This window comes from Alnus glutinosa, chromosome 5 (genome assembly GCF_958979055.1).
Source record: "Alnus glutinosa chromosome 5, dhAlnGlut1.1, whole genome shotgun sequence".
Classification (NCBI taxonomy): Eukaryota; Viridiplantae; Streptophyta; class Magnoliopsida; order Fagales; family Betulaceae; genus Alnus; species Alnus glutinosa.
The window spans coordinates 3,245,626-3,265,468 of record NC_084890.1 but is presented as its reverse complement, the minus strand read 5'-3'; the positions used below and the strand labels follow the sequence as shown (position 1 = coordinate 3,265,468).

At 35.9% G+C, this 19,843-nt stretch overlaps 2 protein-coding genes and 1 long non-coding RNA gene across 4 annotated transcripts; 2 read left to right on the top strand and 1 right to left on the bottom strand.

The window, feature by feature from the left end:
• Nucleotides 1-7,797: 7,797 nt before the first annotated feature.
• Nucleotides 7,798-10,272, bottom strand: LOC133868797 (uncharacterized). Its single transcript, XR_009900403.1, has 4 exons — nt 10,096-10,272; nt 9,952-10,017; nt 9,154-9,208; nt 7,798-8,140 (listed from the first exon to the last, which is right to left on the bottom strand). It is a non-coding gene; the product is annotated as an uncharacterized LOC133868797 (long non-coding RNA).
• A 1,097-nt stretch (nt 10,273-11,369) lies between these two features.
• LOC133869950 (uncharacterized) lies at nt 11,370-12,450 on the top strand. Of its 2 annotated transcripts, XM_062307050.1 has the most exons (3): nt 11,370-11,498; nt 11,588-11,801; nt 11,946-12,450. In XM_062307050.1, the coding sequence occupies exons 1-3, from the start codon at nt 11,373-11,375 to the stop codon at nt 12,341-12,343; spliced, it is 738 nt and encodes a 245-aa protein (XP_062163034.1). In that variant the 5' UTR covers nt 11,370-11,372; the 3' UTR covers nt 12,344-12,450. The 2 variants fall into 2 exon arrangements, with proteins under 2 accessions (XP_062163034.1, XP_062163033.1); XM_062307049.1 differs by having other exon boundaries at nt 11,588-12,450.
• A 2,606-nt stretch (nt 12,451-15,056) lies between these two features.
• On the top strand, nt 15,057-19,058 carry LOC133868545 (chaperone protein dnaJ 50). Its single transcript, XM_062305469.1, has 10 exons — nt 15,057-15,220; nt 15,326-15,388; nt 15,475-15,541; nt 15,657-15,716; nt 16,538-16,588; nt 16,725-16,805; nt 17,272-17,384; nt 17,567-17,684; nt 18,227-18,353; nt 18,688-19,058. The coding sequence occupies exons 1-10, from the start codon at nt 15,102-15,104 to the stop codon at nt 18,789-18,791; spliced, it is 903 nt and encodes a 300-aa protein (XP_062161453.1). The 5' UTR covers nt 15,057-15,101; the 3' UTR covers nt 18,792-19,058.
• Nucleotides 19,059-19,843: the final 785 nt, after the last annotated feature.

The window sequence follows — 19,843 nt, the reverse complement described above, 5'->3', positions numbered from 1 at the left end:
TAAGCATATTTTGGCTTGGAAGGATAGGTCTTCTCCTTCCCTTTGGTTTCCTCCCTTACTTGGCTCTTTTAAAGGGAATTTTGATGTTACTATTAGGAGCTCTTTTTCTGTTGCAGCTGCCACCATTTCTGATTCCTCTGGATCCATTATTTTGGCTGCAACCCAACACCTATATTCCTCTGATGTTCTTTTGAGTGAAGCTACTGCAGCGTTACTTGCTACTCGGTTAGCAGCTACCTTGGGTCATGTTGATTTTACTCTAGAGGGAGACTCTCTGTTAGTGACCTTAGCTATTAACAATCCTCTTACTTTTTCTTCTTGGTGTTTTTGTAATATTGTTTTAAACATTAGTGTTTTTCTTTCTTCCTTCCAAAGCTGGAAGGCTTTGAAGGTGTCACGTAGTGCCAACTTTATGGCACATGCTTTAGGTAAGTGGGCCGCTACCAATCATGTTTTTGGTAGCATTCCCAAGGGTTCTCCCATTCTCTCTTCCATTCGGATCCAGAGTGGTAATGACCCTCCCTTGTATTGTAACCTCTTTCCTTATTTTATTTAGAAAAAAAAATAAAATAAAAAAAATAGCACTATCTAAAAATAAAAAAAAATAAAATAATAAAAAATAAAAAAATAAAAAATAAACTCTATCAATACTATAAAATCTGAAGTCCAGCATTTTGCATGTGCATGAAGGAGAACGATTAAAATGTTCCCGATGGGTAGCTCAATCGGCTGGAGACCACGCCTCCTAAAGCGGAGGTCACTAGTTTGAATCTCTCGTCCCCCATTTTGTATGGATAAAAATAAATAAAAATAAAAAGATGAACAATTAAAACTGGCCCTCAGAAGTTAATTTACTTTTAGATTATGACAATAAGATTATATATCTTAAAAAAAGAAAAAAAATGGAGAACTTCACTTATAACTCCTTAACTTTCACTACTTTTAAATGAAGGTACCTAAATTTCAAAACATTTCAAATTAGAGTATCAATTTTTCAGAAAGTTTCAATCTCAGTCATCTGTTATAATTTTTCGTTAAATCATGTCAAAGTTTTCAAAATACTGATACCTCTATTTTTTTTAGGAAAAAAAATAAAAGTAAAATTGTTAAGATTTAAGTGTTAGTTTAAATTTACTAAAATTTTTAAAAATACTCATACTTTAATTTTTTTTTAAAAATAAACACATGGGTATTTTGAGAATTTTGATAGGATTTAACGAAAAATTTTATCGGATGACTGAGATTGAAACTTTCTGAAAAATGATATCCTAAATTGAGACGTTTTAAAGTTTATGTGCATTCTTTCAACATGAGTAAAACCATAAAAGTTCATGAGTTATGAGTAAAATCCTCCATAAAAAAAATAAAAAAGTTCATCACATTTCCGAATTTTTCATGGAGTGTTTTGGAACTCTTAAACATGGTATCATCAAAGGAATAAGAACACGTGTCCTTTTTCTCTTTTCTAGGGGCAACGCCAATTAAAATAGAATAATGAGGTTCTCTTAGAAAACTAATTAAATTTTCCTTATTTTTCATACACAACGACTTTGGAAATTGTAAACATGAGTAATTGAGTATGGTATATATATATATATATATTTCTTTTTCTTTTTTGTTCTTTTCTTGTGCCAACAGTACCCGATTACCCAACTTTCTATTTTACTAATTATAAGTCAAAGTCCTTCGAAATTAAAAAGACAAAAGGAAGAAAGAAATTCATTTATCATGACAAAAACACAGGAATTATGATTAAATATAGGATTTTATATTTTGCCATTACCCCCCTTTGAATAGAAAAAAAAAAAAAAAAAAAAAAAAAAAAAAAAAAAAAACTAGGCTTTTATTAACAATGGCTGTCGATCTTGTAAGTACTTATTAATTAATTATAATATTATCAGTTATCCTGACTTAACGATAACACTACGCTTATATATATATACAAATTGGTTGGGTTTTTAAAGAATAAATAATATTTGAACACATCAAAGTTTATATAAAAGTTTTGGATAAAAGGAAAAGATTGAATAATCTCATTTTGTATATTGTTATACAAATTGAATGACGTATATAGCAGTGAAAATTGACCTAATTTTATTTTATTTTATTTTTCTTTTTAAGTTACATGCAGATCTTGGCTCTCACACAAAACTTTCTATTTTCTAAGGTTTTCTCTATACACAAAAAAAAAAAAAAAAATTGAAATTTCATTTCCATTAATAGAAACGGACACTTAATTATCAAGATTGAATCTTATATATATATATATATATATTTGATACGATGCTAAGAAACTTTACAACTTTTAGGAAAAACTGTACCATTGGTTAGCCTAAATTACAAATCACTCTCTATGGTATTAAAATTAACTTAGAGATTCCTGTGGTTGGCTTAATTTACAAATCGTTCTCTGGAGTCAAATTCGATTAAAAAATTTAACAGATTTTGTTAGGCGCCACGTCAGTGCCAATAAGATGGCAACACGTGTTGATCATAATAAAAAAATATAAATATATTAAAAATATAATCAAATAAAAATTAAAAAAGAAATTAAAGAAAAAAGAAATAGAAAATGGGTGGCTGCCGATTACCCCTTTGGGGGTGGCCGCGCGCCACCCCCAAAAGGGTTGGTTGCCCAACCGGCAGCCACTCTTTATTTTCTTTTCAATTTTTTTTAAATATAATTTTTTAAGTTTTATTTATATTTTTAATAGATTTATTTTTTTATTAAAATCGACACGTGTCGTCATATTATTGGCGTTGACGTGGCGTCCAACAGAATCTGTAAAAAAATTTAACGAAATTTGACTTCAGTGAGCGATTTGTAAATTAAGCCAACCATTGATATTTCTTAGTTAATTTTGATACCAAAGGGAGTGATTTGTAATTTAGGCTAAGTACATGAACCAATGATATAATTTTTTCATACTTATATCTCAGAACTATCTCATAATGCTAAACTGACAATTTCAGTCAATCTTTAAATCAATATTTGTTAAAAGCGTTGGAATGGGGATCTAGATTCCTATTTCAACTAAATTTTCATCGGCTTACACAAATAGCCTAAGGAAATTGGGGACTCTTGGAAGAGAGGCCTAGCCCAATCAACTCCCTTATAGCCCACATGCTTGCAGCCCCCACTAGCCCACTGCCAAGTCGGCCCAAACACGGCCCCAAGGTGCAAGCGAGCCCACTAAAGGAAAAAGGACTTGTCAACCCTTCATAAAAAGGTAGGGTCCGTTGAGCTTCCAAGAAAGAAAGGTAAAAAGTAAAAACCATCAAAATTCCAAAAGGAAGGCATTTCACATTCTCTAGTTTGATCAAAACCAAATCAATAGTTTTTTTTTTTTTTTTTTTTTTTTTGAACAGATAGCATGTGCTGCCATATATTGCTGAAAAAACCCAAAGGCAATACAGAGAATAGAGAAACCAAGACTCCCTACACTCTAAGTCAGAGTATAACTCTGACTTGAAACAGCTGTCTACACAATACTCAAAAATTACAGGAACACCGTTAGAGCCACTCTTTACATTTAAGCACACTAAATCATAGAAAAGATGGTCGATCTAGCTACTCAAGCCAACACATAATCCAGTAACAATTGGGTATTACATAGACACACTGTGGAAAAAGACACTAGAATATACAAACAGAACAGAAAACGCTCAAACAACAGAGCCACCGTCGGGGAGGAATTCCGTCGCCGGAGAGACGGCGTGTGGAGGCCACACGCCATCCCCGGAAATATCCCTGCACAACCGGCCGCCAGAGAACACCAGACAACACCGAACGCAGCCTGGAAGGCGGAACGTGGCCCACACGCGCGACCCAAGGAGGAAACCTCCCTGACGCGTGCAAGCCACGCGTCGAGCATGGAGGACCAACACGGCCGTGGTTGGCGGCGACTGGACCGGAAGAAAACTGGGAAACTAGTGGAGGGGCGCGTGTCGTATAGAACCCGGCAACAAAACTGTAGATCTTTCTAGGAACGCCGGAGACACTAGAATAAATCTTCCCCAAAAGACATCTCTTGACGAGCTTTTTTGCCATAAAACAAACAAGAAAAAACAAAGAAACAAACCAAAGAAAAGCTCCATAATCCCAGAGGACTAGGAGGAGATCAGCTCCACTGGAGACAAAGCCAGGGAGAACAAAACTCCCCTGAATCAACTAGGAGAGAACAAAACCTCCATAGCCAGAAGGGCTAGGAGGAAAAACACCAGGGAGCCTCCCTCCTCCTTCACCGTAAAACTAAGGCCTCTCCCCCTCTGGAGAAAATTTTTCGAGAGCTTCTCTCTCTTCAGCAGAAAGAAGTTTTAACCCAATGAATATTCTACTTGGACAATCCAAGCCAGCCTAAACCAAATCAATAGTTGATTGACGACAATTGCCTTACTCAGGCGTCCAACCAAAACAGGACCCACCTCTATAAGATCAGGAGACTAGGTACAATCTCTCTCTCTTTTCTTGCTATCTTATGCTCTTTTGTCTTATATAAGCATTGGATGTAGTACTGCTGCCACTAATGGTGCATCACTATAATTTTTGGCTGTCTTGCAGAATTCTTATGTCGAGAACTATTTTATTATGCTGATATGATATTGTCAATCTACACCATTATCTCTTTATATTGATGTGATATTGTCAATTTTCCTTTAGATCAATTAGTTTATATATAATAGATTGACAATATTATGTCAGCATAATGAAATAGTAATGGATTATATAACATTCCTCTTATTAAAAATAAGGGATAACTTCACAAAAGGGTACCCAACTATACCGCTTTTTCACTTAAGGGTACCAATGTAGCAAAACGTTCAATCGAGTGTATGAAGTTATCAAAACCGTTCAATGTAGGGTATTCCGTCACCCTCCGTTCTAAATCGATGACGGAGGCCAAAACACGTGCGTTTCACGTGATATTTTAGCCTCGAACTACCACTTTTGTCCCTCATCTAAACGTTCGGATTTTTTAAACTTGAGAATAATCGGCCGAAAAAATTTCACAACTCGAAGCAACTACTCCCTCGAACACAACTCACCCACTTCCTTCTTGCGACTCAGAACCCTAATCTGGTGCATTTCGTTCTAAATCGATTCGGCTTTCGGCTGTATACAGAAGTGAAATACACAAAGGGTTGAGAAAGGTAACCCTAAACCCTAACTTATATTTTAGTTTATTTATGTAACCGTAATCTGTCAAAGTTTACTATTTTGTTAATGGGTTAGTGAAATCCGGTTCAGTTATGTGATTTTTGTATGTTAATAACATCATGTTTGTAGTTGAGGGGGTTTTCACATCTGGTTGTGTTTTTATGTTAGTGAAAAAGGTATATTTTTTTACGTTTTGTGGTCCCTCATGTTGTGAGTATCTTGTTTGGGGTGTGTTGTGATTGGTGCTAGGTCGGTAAGACTGTGCAATGTGCTGCTCTGAATTTTGTTTACTCTTGTGGTCTCGTGGGTCTTTTTGATGACTGTGCAATGTGCTGGTTTGTTTTTGTCTGTGATGAAGTGGTCCCAATGACTTTATCTAGTGACTGCAATATTGTAGTGTCTTATTCGTTTCTTTTTGTCTGCTCATTGAATTTTCAAACTTGTTCATTTTTAGTTTTTTTTTGGTCAATTTGTAGGACACATAATGTTTAATGAATGTCTTATGTTTGAGGTGCACCACGGAGGTCGGTTTAATAGGGAAAATGGGGTAGCCTATGTTGGTGGGGATGTAACAAATTACCCTGACCTGTATGACAAAGATGAGCTGTCTTTTTTTGAGGTGGAGACTGTAGTTAAGTGCTATGGGTATAGTCCCGGTGATCTAATTTATTACAGAATACCTAACAAGAGTCTATATGAAGGGCTACGGCTTCTGTCTTCTGACCATGATGTCATTGAAATGGTGGGGCACCACATTGGTCATGGAGTAGCAGAGTTATATGTGGTTGGATTTATTTTGTATGATGTACCTGTAGATTTACCTAGAGGAGAGGAAAGTGTTGATGAGGAATATGAAAAAGAATATGAGAGAAATATTGTATATAGGAGAGATCCATTTTGGAATGAGGTTCTAAGTGATGACTCGGACGCCTTAGAAGTAAATGCTGATACGGGGTATGGAGAGGCAGGAGCTTCTGTCGAAGGAGAAGATGTAGGAGTAGATCAAGAGTTTGTAGGAGAACCATCACACGTAGTAGAAGAAGATTTGGAAGCAGAAGTAGCAGTAGCTTTAGCTGCAGCTGAAGATGAGTTTGCACAAGGTGTGGGTAAGGGTAAGGGTGTGGTTGAGGGTGAGGATGAGCCTGTTTCCGATGTGTCTCGGAGTGGTATACTGATCACTCCCGATAATACTAGTGGAGATGATGAGCCGGATTCTTCAAAAAGGCCGTGTGTCACCAAGAGGGTGCCATTTTCAAAATCTGATTTTGAGAAGCCGACTCTGCAGAAAGGTAATACTTTTGATAGTGTGTATGATTTCAGAAAAGCTATTAAACAGGCCAATATATTGAAGGGGAAGGACTTAGTTTACCAAAAGAATTCTAAATCAAAAGTAATTGCAATGTGTAGAGAGAATAATTGTAAATATAGGGTTTATGGAAGACAGTTGAAGGGTGAGGCCACATTCATGTTGATTTCACTTAAGCCCAAACATACATGTGCTCGGAAATACAAGAATCATTTGATTACTTCCAAGTAGATTGCTGAGTGGTGCTTGGACAGTTTTAGAGATCAACCGAACATGCCTGTAGAAGTCCTGAAGAAGAAGGTGAAGAAGAAATGGAATGTTGAAATCCATCCTAGTACCCTATATAGGGCTAGGAAGAGGGCACAAGAGGTGATTTATGGGAAGTTGGGTTAGCAGTACCATCGTCTATGGGACTATTGCGCGACAATCAGAAGCACAAATGTGGGGAGTTGTGTTATTTTGATGGTTAAGAGACCTATGCCCGAAATGCCATGTAGATTCCAAAGGATGTACATATCCTTGGCAGCAATGAAAAATGGCTTCAAGGATGGGTGTAGGCCTGTGATAGGCCTTGATGCGTGTTTCTTGAAGGGGGTTTACAAGGGGCAGTTAATGGCAGCTATTGGAAGGGATGCCAATAATAACATGTATCCAATATCCATGGCAGTTGTAGAGGCAGAGACCAAGGATAGCTGGTCATGGTTTCTTGAGGCACTATTGGCTGATCTTCGCCCCAGTGGTGTACGTAGATGGACTTTTATTTCAGATAGACAAAAGGTATCTTTCCACTTATGCTTTTTATGCTGGACATTTCATTCCAGATTATGTGGTATTTTTCTATATGTTTGACTTGCTTTTCATGTGTGTAGGGTCTTGTACCAAATCTTATGGAGGTGTGCCCTAACGCTGAGCATCGGATATGTATGCGGCACTTGTACGCCAATTTTCGGAACGACGGTCACCGGGGGGGTGTTACTAAAGGACTTGCTGTGGAGAGCTGCTGCATCTTACACACAGAATGAGTTCTATGCTGTAATGGAAGAGCTTAAGGGCCTTAATCTGCCAGCCTATGAGTACCTTTCGAAGGTTGACCCTGCAACTTGGTGTAGGGGATGGTTCAACACATATGCAAAGTGTGACCTCTTACACAAAAATTTGGCCGAGTGCTTCAATTCTTGGATCACCAAGTTCAGAGATAATGTGACGACCCGTTTTTTTTTTTTTTTTTTTTTTTTTTTTTTATAAAAACATACAAACGGATCATCACAGTGGCACGACTACATGTCGCTCAGCCAACATATGGTACATGCCCCATAACATGTACCTGATAATCAGAGTTAAATCTAACAGTGAAATATAATAATCAATGTGCAGCGGAACACATATCATAAGCGGAAATACATCTAATACATAACAATTAATTACAACAAGAGTCATTTACAAGACTATCTATTTAAGGCTTATAAAACATATTACACCAATTACATACTAAATATAGGCTCAACAAATACATGTGTCACGTGGTACACGAGCCATAAATAAAATACCCAAAATGCGAACTACCCATGAGTCCGTGACTTATGACTGTCGCGATATGCTCCAATCATAGCATCCCAGACACTAGGTGGACGAGTCAATAACTATATCCACAAAACCTGCAACCAAAGCATAAACGTCTGCACGGTTGCGGGGGTTGCCGCATCCGTACAGGTGGAATTATGAGCCCACCGTCTTAGCATACATAAATATACTAAGACCTCAGAGGCATACTATTCACTGAGTTTTCGCAAAGAACCAACTTTTCTTTTCTAGTCATGCGTACACTATAACAGCCACCAATTTTATAAACTTTTGTTTGAAAACCCCCATAGCTGATATAGCACACACCGGCTAATAGAAAACATTTGAACATACTTGGCAGCTAAGATTATACGCAGAAGTTCTGTTGTAGAAACAACTACGTACGACCTCACCTACGATAATATTTTAAGGTTTATTTGCTTAGGTTTACATAATCCTTACGTTAGAAATCAATGGCATTTAAATCATGCAACTATCCGATAGAAATATACATAAACTCTTTTCCATTAAAACTCTTATGCATACCAATACGTATAGCAAAACTACTCATAATATAAAAACATCACTCATCAAAACCATGCTATGAATGATTATGCAATGCACATCATGGAAATTAATCCAAGCATCATGGGTTACCCCAAGCATCATGGAAATAAATCCAAGCATCATGGAAATTAATCCAAGCATCATGGGTTACCCCAAGCATCATGGGAATTACCCCAAGCATTGTTTCCCGTGAGTTGTGAACCTCACTTCGATGCACGTTTAGCGTTCATATGCATATGCATCATGCTTTAAAACAATATACACAATATACATTTCATTTTATGAATTATGCCTTTAACACATGCTTTCTTTACAAAACATAATCAATTCAACATGTCATTTCTTTAACAACTTGCATAACTTAAATCTTTATACTCACTCTAAACTCACCAATCATATTCATAGTTCAAAACATCATCAATATTTCAATATACTCCAAAGTACTCAAATCATCCAAAACAATTCATAATCAACATACAGTTAGTTCAGGTTTGTAAAACAATATACGTTTTGCAATTCATCATTTTAGAAAATAATACTTCTCAGTGAGTAGAATACTCACCTGACTGCGCGGATTTAAGTACTAGGTCTCCTAGACACCACCTTGCAATGCGTCACTGTGAAAATACACATTGCACATTATTTGACATTTCTAACATTAGACCGACATTTAGCTCTTAAATTGCTTAAGAGCTAACAATTGGAAAACCCATAATATTTCTAAAGTTCCCAAATATTTACCCATAGTCCTAAACACTAGTTAAACTCAGTTAACACTAATCCAAAATATTCACTAAGGGTTAGATATTAAAATCACCATCTAAAATAATTACCTATGACATCAAATATTAATTCCAAATTATATTCACTAATTTATAAATTATTTTCACTAATATTTTCTCAATATTATTAACCCTAAAATTATTCTCATTAATCTTTCACAATAATCATTAACTTATTAACATAATTCATTACCACATTTAAAATGACATTAACCCGTAAGAAAGTCTTAGGATTAACCTCGCAAATACTATTTAAACTAAATACTCATAATTATTTATTTTTATTAACGTTACAACATAACCCATAAATACTTATTTTTATAAAACCCACACCTAATTTTGGGATTAATCATTACTATAACCACAATTAATCCATAAATTAACAATTTAGGTTTTAAACACTTAAAAACCCTAAATTAATTTAACCCATCAAACTAGGGTTTCCAATCTTAACCCATAATTTATAAATCACTACCTCAAACACAATATTATTTACCTATGGCATTTACTAAAGGTTAATCGCATAAAAATACAAATAAAATTAAATACCCAAAAGTTAGGGTTTGAGAGAAACTTACCCAAAATCTGCCCAAACAAAATCAAACACTAGGAAAGTGCTTAAGAAGTTCCAAACCGTGCAAATCCTAAAGAATTAACAAGATTAAACTCCTCATTTCAAGATTTAGCCTAAAATCCCAAATAACAAGAGTTTAACGTTTTACCTCAAACTAATCGGTGAAAATGTAAATCCAAGTGCAAGGGTCACGTTTCCGAAGACGGATTGAAGATCGGACCGTTGGATCTTCGTAAATCAAAGTTTTTGTATGGAAAAGGCTTAAGAAAAAATCTCTCCCTTTTTGTTGTTTCACTCTCGGGTCTGATACTGCCTCTTTCCCCCTTTCTTTTCTTTTTTTGTTTGTTTACATGCGCCTCACACTTCTCTTTTTTTTATTTATTATTTTTTTTTTCTTTGGAAAGGGCCAGATGGCCCTTCCATTCTTCTTTTTCGTGAAGGGCCAGGTGGCCCTTCACTTTAAAGTATGTGGGGGCACAGGTCGCCCCACATGCCTTATAATTTTTTTTTTTTTTTTTTTTTTTTTTTTGCTTTGACTTTTCTTTTCTTCTTTAATTTTTTTCTTTTCTTTTCTTTATTTAATTTATTCATTCTATTTTATTTATTCACTCTATTATTTCACTTTTCTTATTTTCTTTTCCTTCTCTCATTTAATTTATTTTCTTTATTTAGTTTCTTATTTTCTTTGGACTTCAAAAATATTCACTTGTATTTTTCCACACTAAATAAACTTATTTTTATTTAATCCAGATAAACTCATTTTATAAATTTTGGTCTTTAAAAATATTTTCTTACATTTTAAATACATCTAATTAAGTTTAATCAATTATTTACTCAAATTTCATATTTTAATTGTTACAAAATGTCTTGAACGTTACAGATAAGACCATACTGGTAATGTTGGAAGGCATTAGGACAAGTTTGATGAGAAGGTACCAGCGGAAAAGAGAAATTATAGTTACGATGGAAGACAATGTTGGGCCAAAAATTAAGGAGAAGTTGGAGATAGAAGAAGATGAGGCCGGACATTGTACACCAACATTTGTTGGTGATGGTTTATTTGAGGTCGAGTGCAGGGGTAGATGGTATGCTGTGAATTTACCTGCCAAAACATGTGGGTGCAGAAAGTGGGATGTTTCTGGTATCCCATGTGCTCATGCCATCTCATCAATATGGCATGGTGGAGGCAACCCTGAGGATTATCTGAGCTCATACTTTGGCAAGGAGATGTACCTAAAGACATACACACCCATCATCTACCCTGTACCCAGTGAGGAGCAGTGAGCTAGGACAAATCAACCCATCATTGAACCACCTAAGGCAAGGGCATCTTCGGGAAGACCTAAAAAACTGAGGAACAGATGGGCTGATGAGACCTTAAATCCCTACACAGTTAGAAAGGGTGGTACAAAGAACCAATGTAGGATGTGCAAAAAATATGGTCACAATACTAGAACATGCACTGCAAGGATGCGACATGATGAAAGACAAGAACGTAGGCGGAATTTCTATAGAAAACATGCAGCAGATCTTGACTGCAATCTTGACAGGGTAAGTGTTTCCTGTGTTATATTTATGATTGCAAACTTGTATGTTATTCAATGTTGTTTACTAACTAGTTTATTTGATTTTGTTTGTAGTTGGATGGTTCATCCAGTGCCCCATCTGTGGCCCAATCTACTGCATCAATGCCAAGTGCCCCATCCAGTGCCACATCCAGCGCCCCATGTGTTGGTAATCCTACTCACCCAACAGGAAGTAGGGGGCAAAAGAGGAGAAGAGAAGATGGTTCAAGCAGTGCGTCTGGACAAGGTCAGGGAAGGGGTGCAAGCAGTGCATCTACACAAAGTCGAGGTCAAAGGAGCACAAGAGGAAGGGGTGCAAGCAGTGAAAGGGAAGGACAAGGTCAGGGTGAAGGCATTGCAACTGCACAAGGTAGAGGGCAAAATACGACAAGAGGAAGGGGTGAAAGCAGTACAACTACTGCACAAGGTCGAGGTCAAAGGAGCACAAGAGGAAGGGGTGCAAGCAGTCAGGGTGAAGGCATTGCTACTGCACAAGGTAGGGGGCAAAAGAGCAATCTCGGGTTGGCCACCAGGACAAGAATATCTGGCAGGTTGAGAACTTCTGTTTTACAAACAGGAATGCATAAGAGCAAAGGAAAACTCCTTGTCGATCTCACTGGAAACCCTGCTGGACCACCGAAAGTTCCAGGGGGTGGACCAGCATGCTCATGGGGTCCTCCCAGAAGTGCAACTGGTATCACTTTTAGAGTTGCTCCCCCTGATTTCGACATGCACAATTTGGTTGCTGCATCCACTGTCATTCCTCAACCAGAAGTACAAGGAGTTGCAAAGAAGAATGACAAAGGGAAGAAAAAGATGTGGAGAGTCTGAACATGGTTTATTATTATGTTGACATATGTTAAAGTGTGATGATAGTTATGTTATGTTATGTTATGTTAAAGTTTGATGAACAAGTTTGCTAGTTATGTTATGTTAAAGTGTGATGAACATGAAAAGTTAAAGTGTGATGATTTATGGAAAGATAAAGTGTGATGATTTATGGAAAGTTAAAGTGTGGTGATTTATGGAAAGTTAAAGTGTGATGATTTATGGAAAGTTAAAGTGTGATGATTTATGTTAAAGTAATTGGTTATGCAGATTATGGTATGGAAGTATTTGGTTGTGCAGGATTGTGGTAAAATTTGGAACAAAATTTGGTACCAAGTATTTACTGCATAACTTGGTACCAAATTTGGTTATGTTGCCCACTTGCAACCATTGTTGTAAATTGATTAGGCAGGTTATGGTATCAAGTGGATTTGTGCAGGTTATGGTATCATTGTGGTGGATTTACTGTCCATTTTGTAAATTTGGTACCAAATTTGCAACAAAGTTTGGTACCAAGTATTTACTGCATAACTTGGTACCAAATTTGGTTATGTTGGCCACTTGCAACCATTGTTGTAAATTGATTAGGCAGGTTATGGTATCAAGTGGATTTGTGCAGGGTATCATTGTGGTGGATTTACTGTCTATTTTGTAAATTTGGTACCAAATTTGCAACAAAGTTTGGTACCTATTTACTGCCCCTTTGCAGATTTGGTACCAAAATTTGGTACAAAAGGAAAAGAGAAGTGCATAATGTTAATGCTCAAGCATATGAGGATTGTGGTCAAATTTGGTACCAAAGTTGTGGCCAAAGATGCTACAAAATTTGGTACCATATTTGCTTATGCCCATTTGCTGCCCACTTGCAACCATTGCTCATAATTGAATTGTGCATAATGAATTACCATACCAAGCACCATACAATGTCAACAACATCAATATTAACAATAACATTACAGAATCTTGCACTACAAAATGTTCAGAACATTACAAAATACTACAACTATAACATTAGCATATGATCAACAACAAAATTGATCAATTGATCATCGTACAATTGATCAATTGTTTCACTGCAACATCATTCTTAATGGAAGAAACTCTCTGCTGTACGAAGGATATACCAGCAACCACATCAACATCACCCATGAACAGACCAATGCAATTTGGTACTTCCTCTCTACTGATCGAGACTTATCCTTTTGTCTCTGTAGTTTGAACTTGTATTTCTCAACTTCAGCCCTGCATTTCTCAACTTCAGCTCTGCATTTCTCAACTTCATTTTTGTATTTTCCAACTTCATCCAACCTATTTATTCGACTCAGTTCATGTTCGGCCTTCAGTGCCTTCAGATTCTCGTGCCAATCTCTCAATCTCGACACAACTCTCTGACCGTAGACACAGATTTCAGGATCACGCCATTTAAAATAATCACATCTCACATTTGGTTTCTGAATAATCGGAAATAAAATCAAATCAACCCATTTCACGGTAACTCAGAGATAGAACCCTAAAGGAAAAAATTTGGAGAAAATCAAAAGGAAAAACTTTGGGGAAAATCAAAAGGAAAAACTTTGGGGAAAACCAAAAGGAAAAACTTTGGGAAAAATCTCTTACCTTGTAATCTATACATGAAAAAAACCTCATACCAAAATTACTTAGGGTGAACGACGTCCAAGATGATGATGTCTTTCCACATTTGCATACTGGACCGTTTGATCTGGACTCTGTCGACTCACTGTCGGACATAGGCTCCATTTCACCCCGGCGCCGTAACTGCACAAATGGCCAAGAATAAAAACCCGTCTCCTTCATGAACGAAAATAGGAGTGAAGTTTAGGAGGATAATAGCCAATAATAAAAACCCACCTTTTTCACGATGTTGTTGGACGAAAATGTTTGAGAGCCCGATTTCTCCAGTTCGGCTGCTGTGTTGCGTTGGGAGGGAAGAAGAGTGTGTTTTGAGTTCGAGTATAACGGGTCTTTTTGATCGTTTAGATGAGGGGCAAAAGTGGTAGTTCGAGGCTAAAATATTACCTGAAACGCACGTGTTTTGGCCTCCGTCATCGATTTAGAACGGAGGGTGACGGAATACCCTACATTGAACGGTTTTGATAACTTCATACACTCAATTGAACGTTTTGCTACATTGGTACCCTTAAGTAAAAAAGCGGTATAGTTGGGTACCTTTTTGTGAAGTTATCCCTAAAAATAAAGGCCTTGTTTGTTAAGGCTTGTTACAGAACAAGATAGTGCTTGGCACTATTTACTGTACTTTTTTTTTTTTTTTTTTTTTTTTTTTTTTTTTTTCCACTTTTTCATTTTTTCCAACAACAATTCACATTAAAACATTTTCACTTTTTATATCATATCAATAATTTTTTATTACTACTTAAATAAAAAATTCACTAAAATACAAAATTTTTTCACTTTTCTATACAAATTCCTTTTACTTTATATCACATCATCATTTCTTATTAATTTTAAAATTAATAACCTCACTACTCTGTTCTGTACCTGTCTTTGCCAAACAACCTCAAAGATCCAAGAGTTTGGATGAGAATTAACCGTATCAGCATTTTAAGATAGCTTTAAGGTAGTTAGGCATAAGAATCTGGTATATAACTTATTTTAAAAATACTAACAAAGAAAAAAAAAAAAAAGGAAAAAAAAAGCTCGCACGTGCTACACGGCCTCTTTCGTTTTCAAAGCTCCAAACGAGGGGAAGACTTTCAAAGGGAAATCTCAGTCTCATTTCCGAATGGCGCCAGCGGAAGCGTTCCGGTGGTGCGCCGCCGTGTTAGCGCTGATGCTGTGTCTTCTTGTCTCCCCATCAACGGCGATCTACTGCGACGAGGACGATTGCTACGATCTCCTAGGGTCAGCTCCAGCTCCAGCCCACCAAAATTTCCTCTCCGTTTCCGAATCTACCCCTTCTTTAACTCAATTTTACTTCCACTGATCCATCTTCACCTGCATTTATAGGGTTTCGCAGAATGCTAATGGTTCGGAAATCAAGAAAGCCTACTATAAGCTCTCACTAAAATAGTGAGTTCGTGATGTTATGATCTCAGATTATTTTCGGATTTCTCAAAATTTATTTATTTGTTTGTTTGTTTGTTCTTGAAATTCAGTCATCCGGATAAAAATCCCGACCCTGAATCGAGACAGCTGTTTGTCAAAATCGCCAATGCCTATGAGGTACTCTGGATCTTGTTTTTATATTGGAATTTAGTCATCCGGATAAAAAAATGCTTATTTTCTTGTTCTGCTTATGTATTTGCTAAAAACGCACATTTCATTATCACTTTTGTAGATTTTGAAGGACGAGGCGACGCGAGAGCAATACGATTATGCAATTGCACATCCAGAGGAGGTAAAAAACATAAGAAGTATTTATTCGGACATTTTTTGTGACTTTGTTAATGCTGAAAGTGTGATATCTCGGATTATGAAAGTTAAGTACTGAATGGATTATGAAGGCATGTATGTGCCGAGTCGCAAATAGTCTCGTGCTTGGTGAAATGAGTTATATAAATGGCTACAGAAATCTCCAACTGTAACTTCGACTGATTCTTTTGGGATACTCGGAATAATTACGCGCTGATTTACATTGGATTAGATTGTGTGTCATTTTGTGAATTAGATTGTGGATCTTAATGGATAGTAGGTTGTCTTGCTGATTTACATTGGTAAAATCACGTTCTCTTAGTAAGTGATTTAGCAACACATAAATAGGGTACAGAAAAAAATTGTAGTAGTTGTTATGTAAACTTTGAGTGTAGTGGTTGATTTACTTGGTTGTAAACTTAGTCCGTAGCTTAATGTCATTATGCTCTATTTGTGCAGGCCTTAAGATTTTTTAAGTTATAACTTTATAATGATTGCCATAGGAGCATTGAGAGTTGTTGAAGTGTAAGGGAGTTCGCTTTTTTAATTTGGTGTTAGAACTTCTATCTAAGTAGCATCTCTCTCTTGCTTTTTAGTGAATTAAATATCTGCATGATATATGATGACTGTCTTTAAATTAGTGTAATAGATTGAGTTATTTGCTTTCTGCCACTGCATAAGCATCTCTCTTCCTCTCATTTTGTTGTGTACATGAAAATTTGAGTTTCCCACAATCAGAATGTTAGATTTGTTGAAATTTTACATGTTTATGGAAAATGCTTTAACTGTCATCTTTTTTCTTTTCAGGTATTTTACAATACAGCCCGTTACTATCGTGCATATTATGGTCATAAAACAGTGAGTACTTTTTCATTTTTTTCTTTAGTATCTGAGTGTTCTGTCTGGTTTAAAACTAAATGTGATGATAGATAGACTAAGATTTGCATTTTCATTCAAATTGTCATTAAAATTGGTTTATGCACCTACTTGCTAGGATCCCCGTGCTGTCCTGGTTGGCCTTCTTTTGATTCTATCAGCATTTCAGTATCTCAATCAGTGGACAAGGTATAATCAGGTACTGTGACATTTCCTTTTTTATACTCCTGGTATACTTAGAGGCACCTTACGCTTTCAATAAGACTTGATTTACTTATAAAAAAAAATTAGTATTGAAACATGATGCCATATGCATCTTGATGTTAGACTGTTTGATGGATGTGCTGAATGTTGCTAAGCTAGTATTGCTCACAAAACTTGAAGTAACCTGGAGGCTGAAGTTAAGACATCACGTTATTAGTTGCATGGCTGATGTTAACTTGCATGTCTGGAGTTCTACAAAAGTCCTTTTCTTATCTATACTGCAATATACTGCTCTTACTGGTAATGGTCAGAATTTAGAGTATTAAAAAAAGGGGTTCAGCAGTAGGATAAGAGCGTATCTATACTTTGGGTGGGGCCGTGGGGGGAATTTCACACATGAAAAGGCTCAGAAAGTCTGCTGGACTTATTTTACATAACACTTTTAATTCTTCTTGTTCTAGGCTATAGAAATGGTCAAGAAGACGCCTGCTTACAAAAATAGATTACGGGCTTTGGAACTCGAACGCAGCGGAGGAACCACAAATAAGAAGAAGACTAACAAGCAGATGACCAAGTATGAACTTGTCAAAAGCTTTTTGAATCACAAGTTCCCATGGGTGTTATTTTCTTCTATTGATGATATGTCCAATGCCTTCTCCCGTGCTCCTTTTTAGGATTATTCTTTAGCTACTCCCTGATATTGATCTCTCTATTTTATGATTCTCAGAATATTGTTGGGTTATGTTATTATGACAGGAAAATTGAAGACGATCTTGGAAAAGAACTTGAACTGCAGATAAAGGGAGCTGAAAAGCCCTCCATCTGGGATCTTGTTGGTCTCCGTTTCGTACTCCTACCTTACACCATTGGAAAGGTTGTACCCTTGTAAAACAATTTAGGCTTCATAAAGAATTGATAACCCCTTTTCCTTACTTTTACCATGGCTTGAGCTCTCACCTTTTGAATCATAATTGATGGACCACTCCAACCTTCTTAACTCCTTATTGCCTTCTCAAGTTTAGAATTGGAGGCCGAGCCTTGATGACTATGGCTAGCTTCAACTTCAATAGCTGTCAGAATTGCCATAAATTGCTCCTGGAATATTTGTGGATTTTTGTTCTTCTTTTAGTATTTAATGGGGACTCTCTTTGTATATATCTTGTGTGCTAGGGTTGTGCCGCTATGTGCTTTTCAATGATATGAATTACCTATAAATAATAATAATAATAATAAAAAAAACTGTTCCTAGAATATCTGCAACTGTGAATATGTATTATTCAACAATAATGAAGATGGCTGTGGTTCTTGTTGATCAATTTCTCTGGTGGTGTCTCTGCAATTAGTATTTGACTTAGATGCTGATCTTAGCTTATGGAACACAAAGATTAATGATTTAATTTCTTTTATCCAATCCAGCTATTATTATGGACAGCTTGTTGGTTCTGGAGATACAAGGTGAAAAAAGCACCCTATTCTTGGGAAGATGCCTCTTACCTAACACGAAGATCCCTTGGAGCTCCCTTTGAAGCATGGAGAAATATTGGTGAGTAGAATTTAATTCATTTAACTTTTTCTGATATTGGACCGGATGAATTTTGTTGGTCTATTAAGTGTTCTATAGATGATATAATGCATGACACTCTTTACTGGGCACAGGACTAATAACCCTGTTTATGAGAACTCATGGTTATACTGTCCAATGTCGTGAATTTGCCATACCTCTGTTTGCCATTTGTTTGTTTCCTTTACCCATTCACTCTGACTTTTGGCCACACAAAGCCTTTAGGAAGGATGCTAAACTAATAAAAAAAACTTCCGATTATGTTTATGGAAATGGTTAGAGTTTCACTGATTAATACTTGGTATTTGTTTATTAGATGACTCCACGAAGGAAGATCTTGTTCATAGACGTTTATGGGAGAAATCCAACATGGAAAGCTACCTGTCTGAGATGCGGAAAGAATCAAAGCGCAGGAGATAATAGATTTTGTGGCTTTGCTTCCAAGTACTCTTGAAATGCTGACGACACAATTTTGATAAAGTCAACCTATACGGAAGAGTTTACGCATAATTATACTAAGATACTTCTACTGTAGTCTGTAGGGGTTGTTTTATTGGAGTAGACTCCAGAGGTGAGCTTATGTTAGTTTTGTGGCGCCCTTGTTGGCTATATTTGTTTGATTCTAATATATAACATTAGATGATTTACTTTTGTAAACCCATTATGAGAGACCCATTTTTCCTTTTATTGTCTTACCTAATTTTGTTATGCTGGGGAGGCGAAGTGCTCTGGTCTTTTATTTTTTATTTTTGGCCGAAAGTATGATTTTACCATCTTTAAATAATAATTTTTGTCCTTTTTTTTTCGTGAGTAAAAGTAACAATTTAAATAAAAAGAACAGACAGAATTTCATTCAAAGAAGGAAAAAGTTTTGGGTTAGAGGAAAGCATACTATTAAATTAACATCTACTTTAAAGCACGCTTGCATCTTTAAAATTTATGTGGGAATTACATTCTCAAATAATGTCATATGCTTTTATTAATCTACTTAAAAATACATGTGAGAATTATACATACTCTGATAATCTTATATATAAATTACATATTTTAAAAATAGATGAATAATACTATTCTTTACGATCATTTATTACACCAACTAGCATAGTGTGTTTTAGGAGAATATGATCCTTTTAATTTTAAATGAAATGGATATTATCTATTCTATGATCAGGTTTTAAAGTTGATACATCTAATATGTACTTGAATTTATATTATTTGAATTTTTAAGAGATGTGTCAACCTTAACTTTATATATACTGTTAGATGAACCAATTTTAAATCCTAACATTTCATTTTTATTTTTTTTTTACTTATCAAAAAGAAAATGGAAGGTCGAGATTTGAAGTTGATGCATCTAATAGTGTATATGAAGTTAATGTTAGCACGTCTTTTAAAATTTTAAATAAAGTAAAATTATCTACTCCATTAAATTATTAACCGAAAGCATTCATTTTATTTAAAATAAAGAGAAT

Coding starts and splice junctions, on each gene's coding strand:
- LOC133869950 (XM_062307049.1), top strand. CDS start 11,373: ATGTGCAAAAAATATGGTCACAATACTAGAACATGCACTGCAAGGATG. Junction 11,499..11,587: donor TTGACTGCAATCTTGACAGG/GTAAGTGTTTCC, acceptor TTTTGTTTGTAG/TTGGATGGTTCATCCAGTGC.
- LOC133868545 (XM_062305469.1), top strand. CDS start 15,102: ATGGCGCCAGCGGAAGCGTTCCGGTGGTGCGCCGCCGTGTTAGCGCTG. Junction 15,542..15,656: donor AAATCGCCAATGCCTATGAG/GTACTCTGGATC, acceptor TCACTTTTGTAG/ATTTTGAAGGACGAGGCGAC. Junction 17,385..17,566: donor ACTAACAAGCAGATGACCAA/GTATGAACTTGT, acceptor TTATTATGACAG/GAAAATTGAAGACGATCTTG.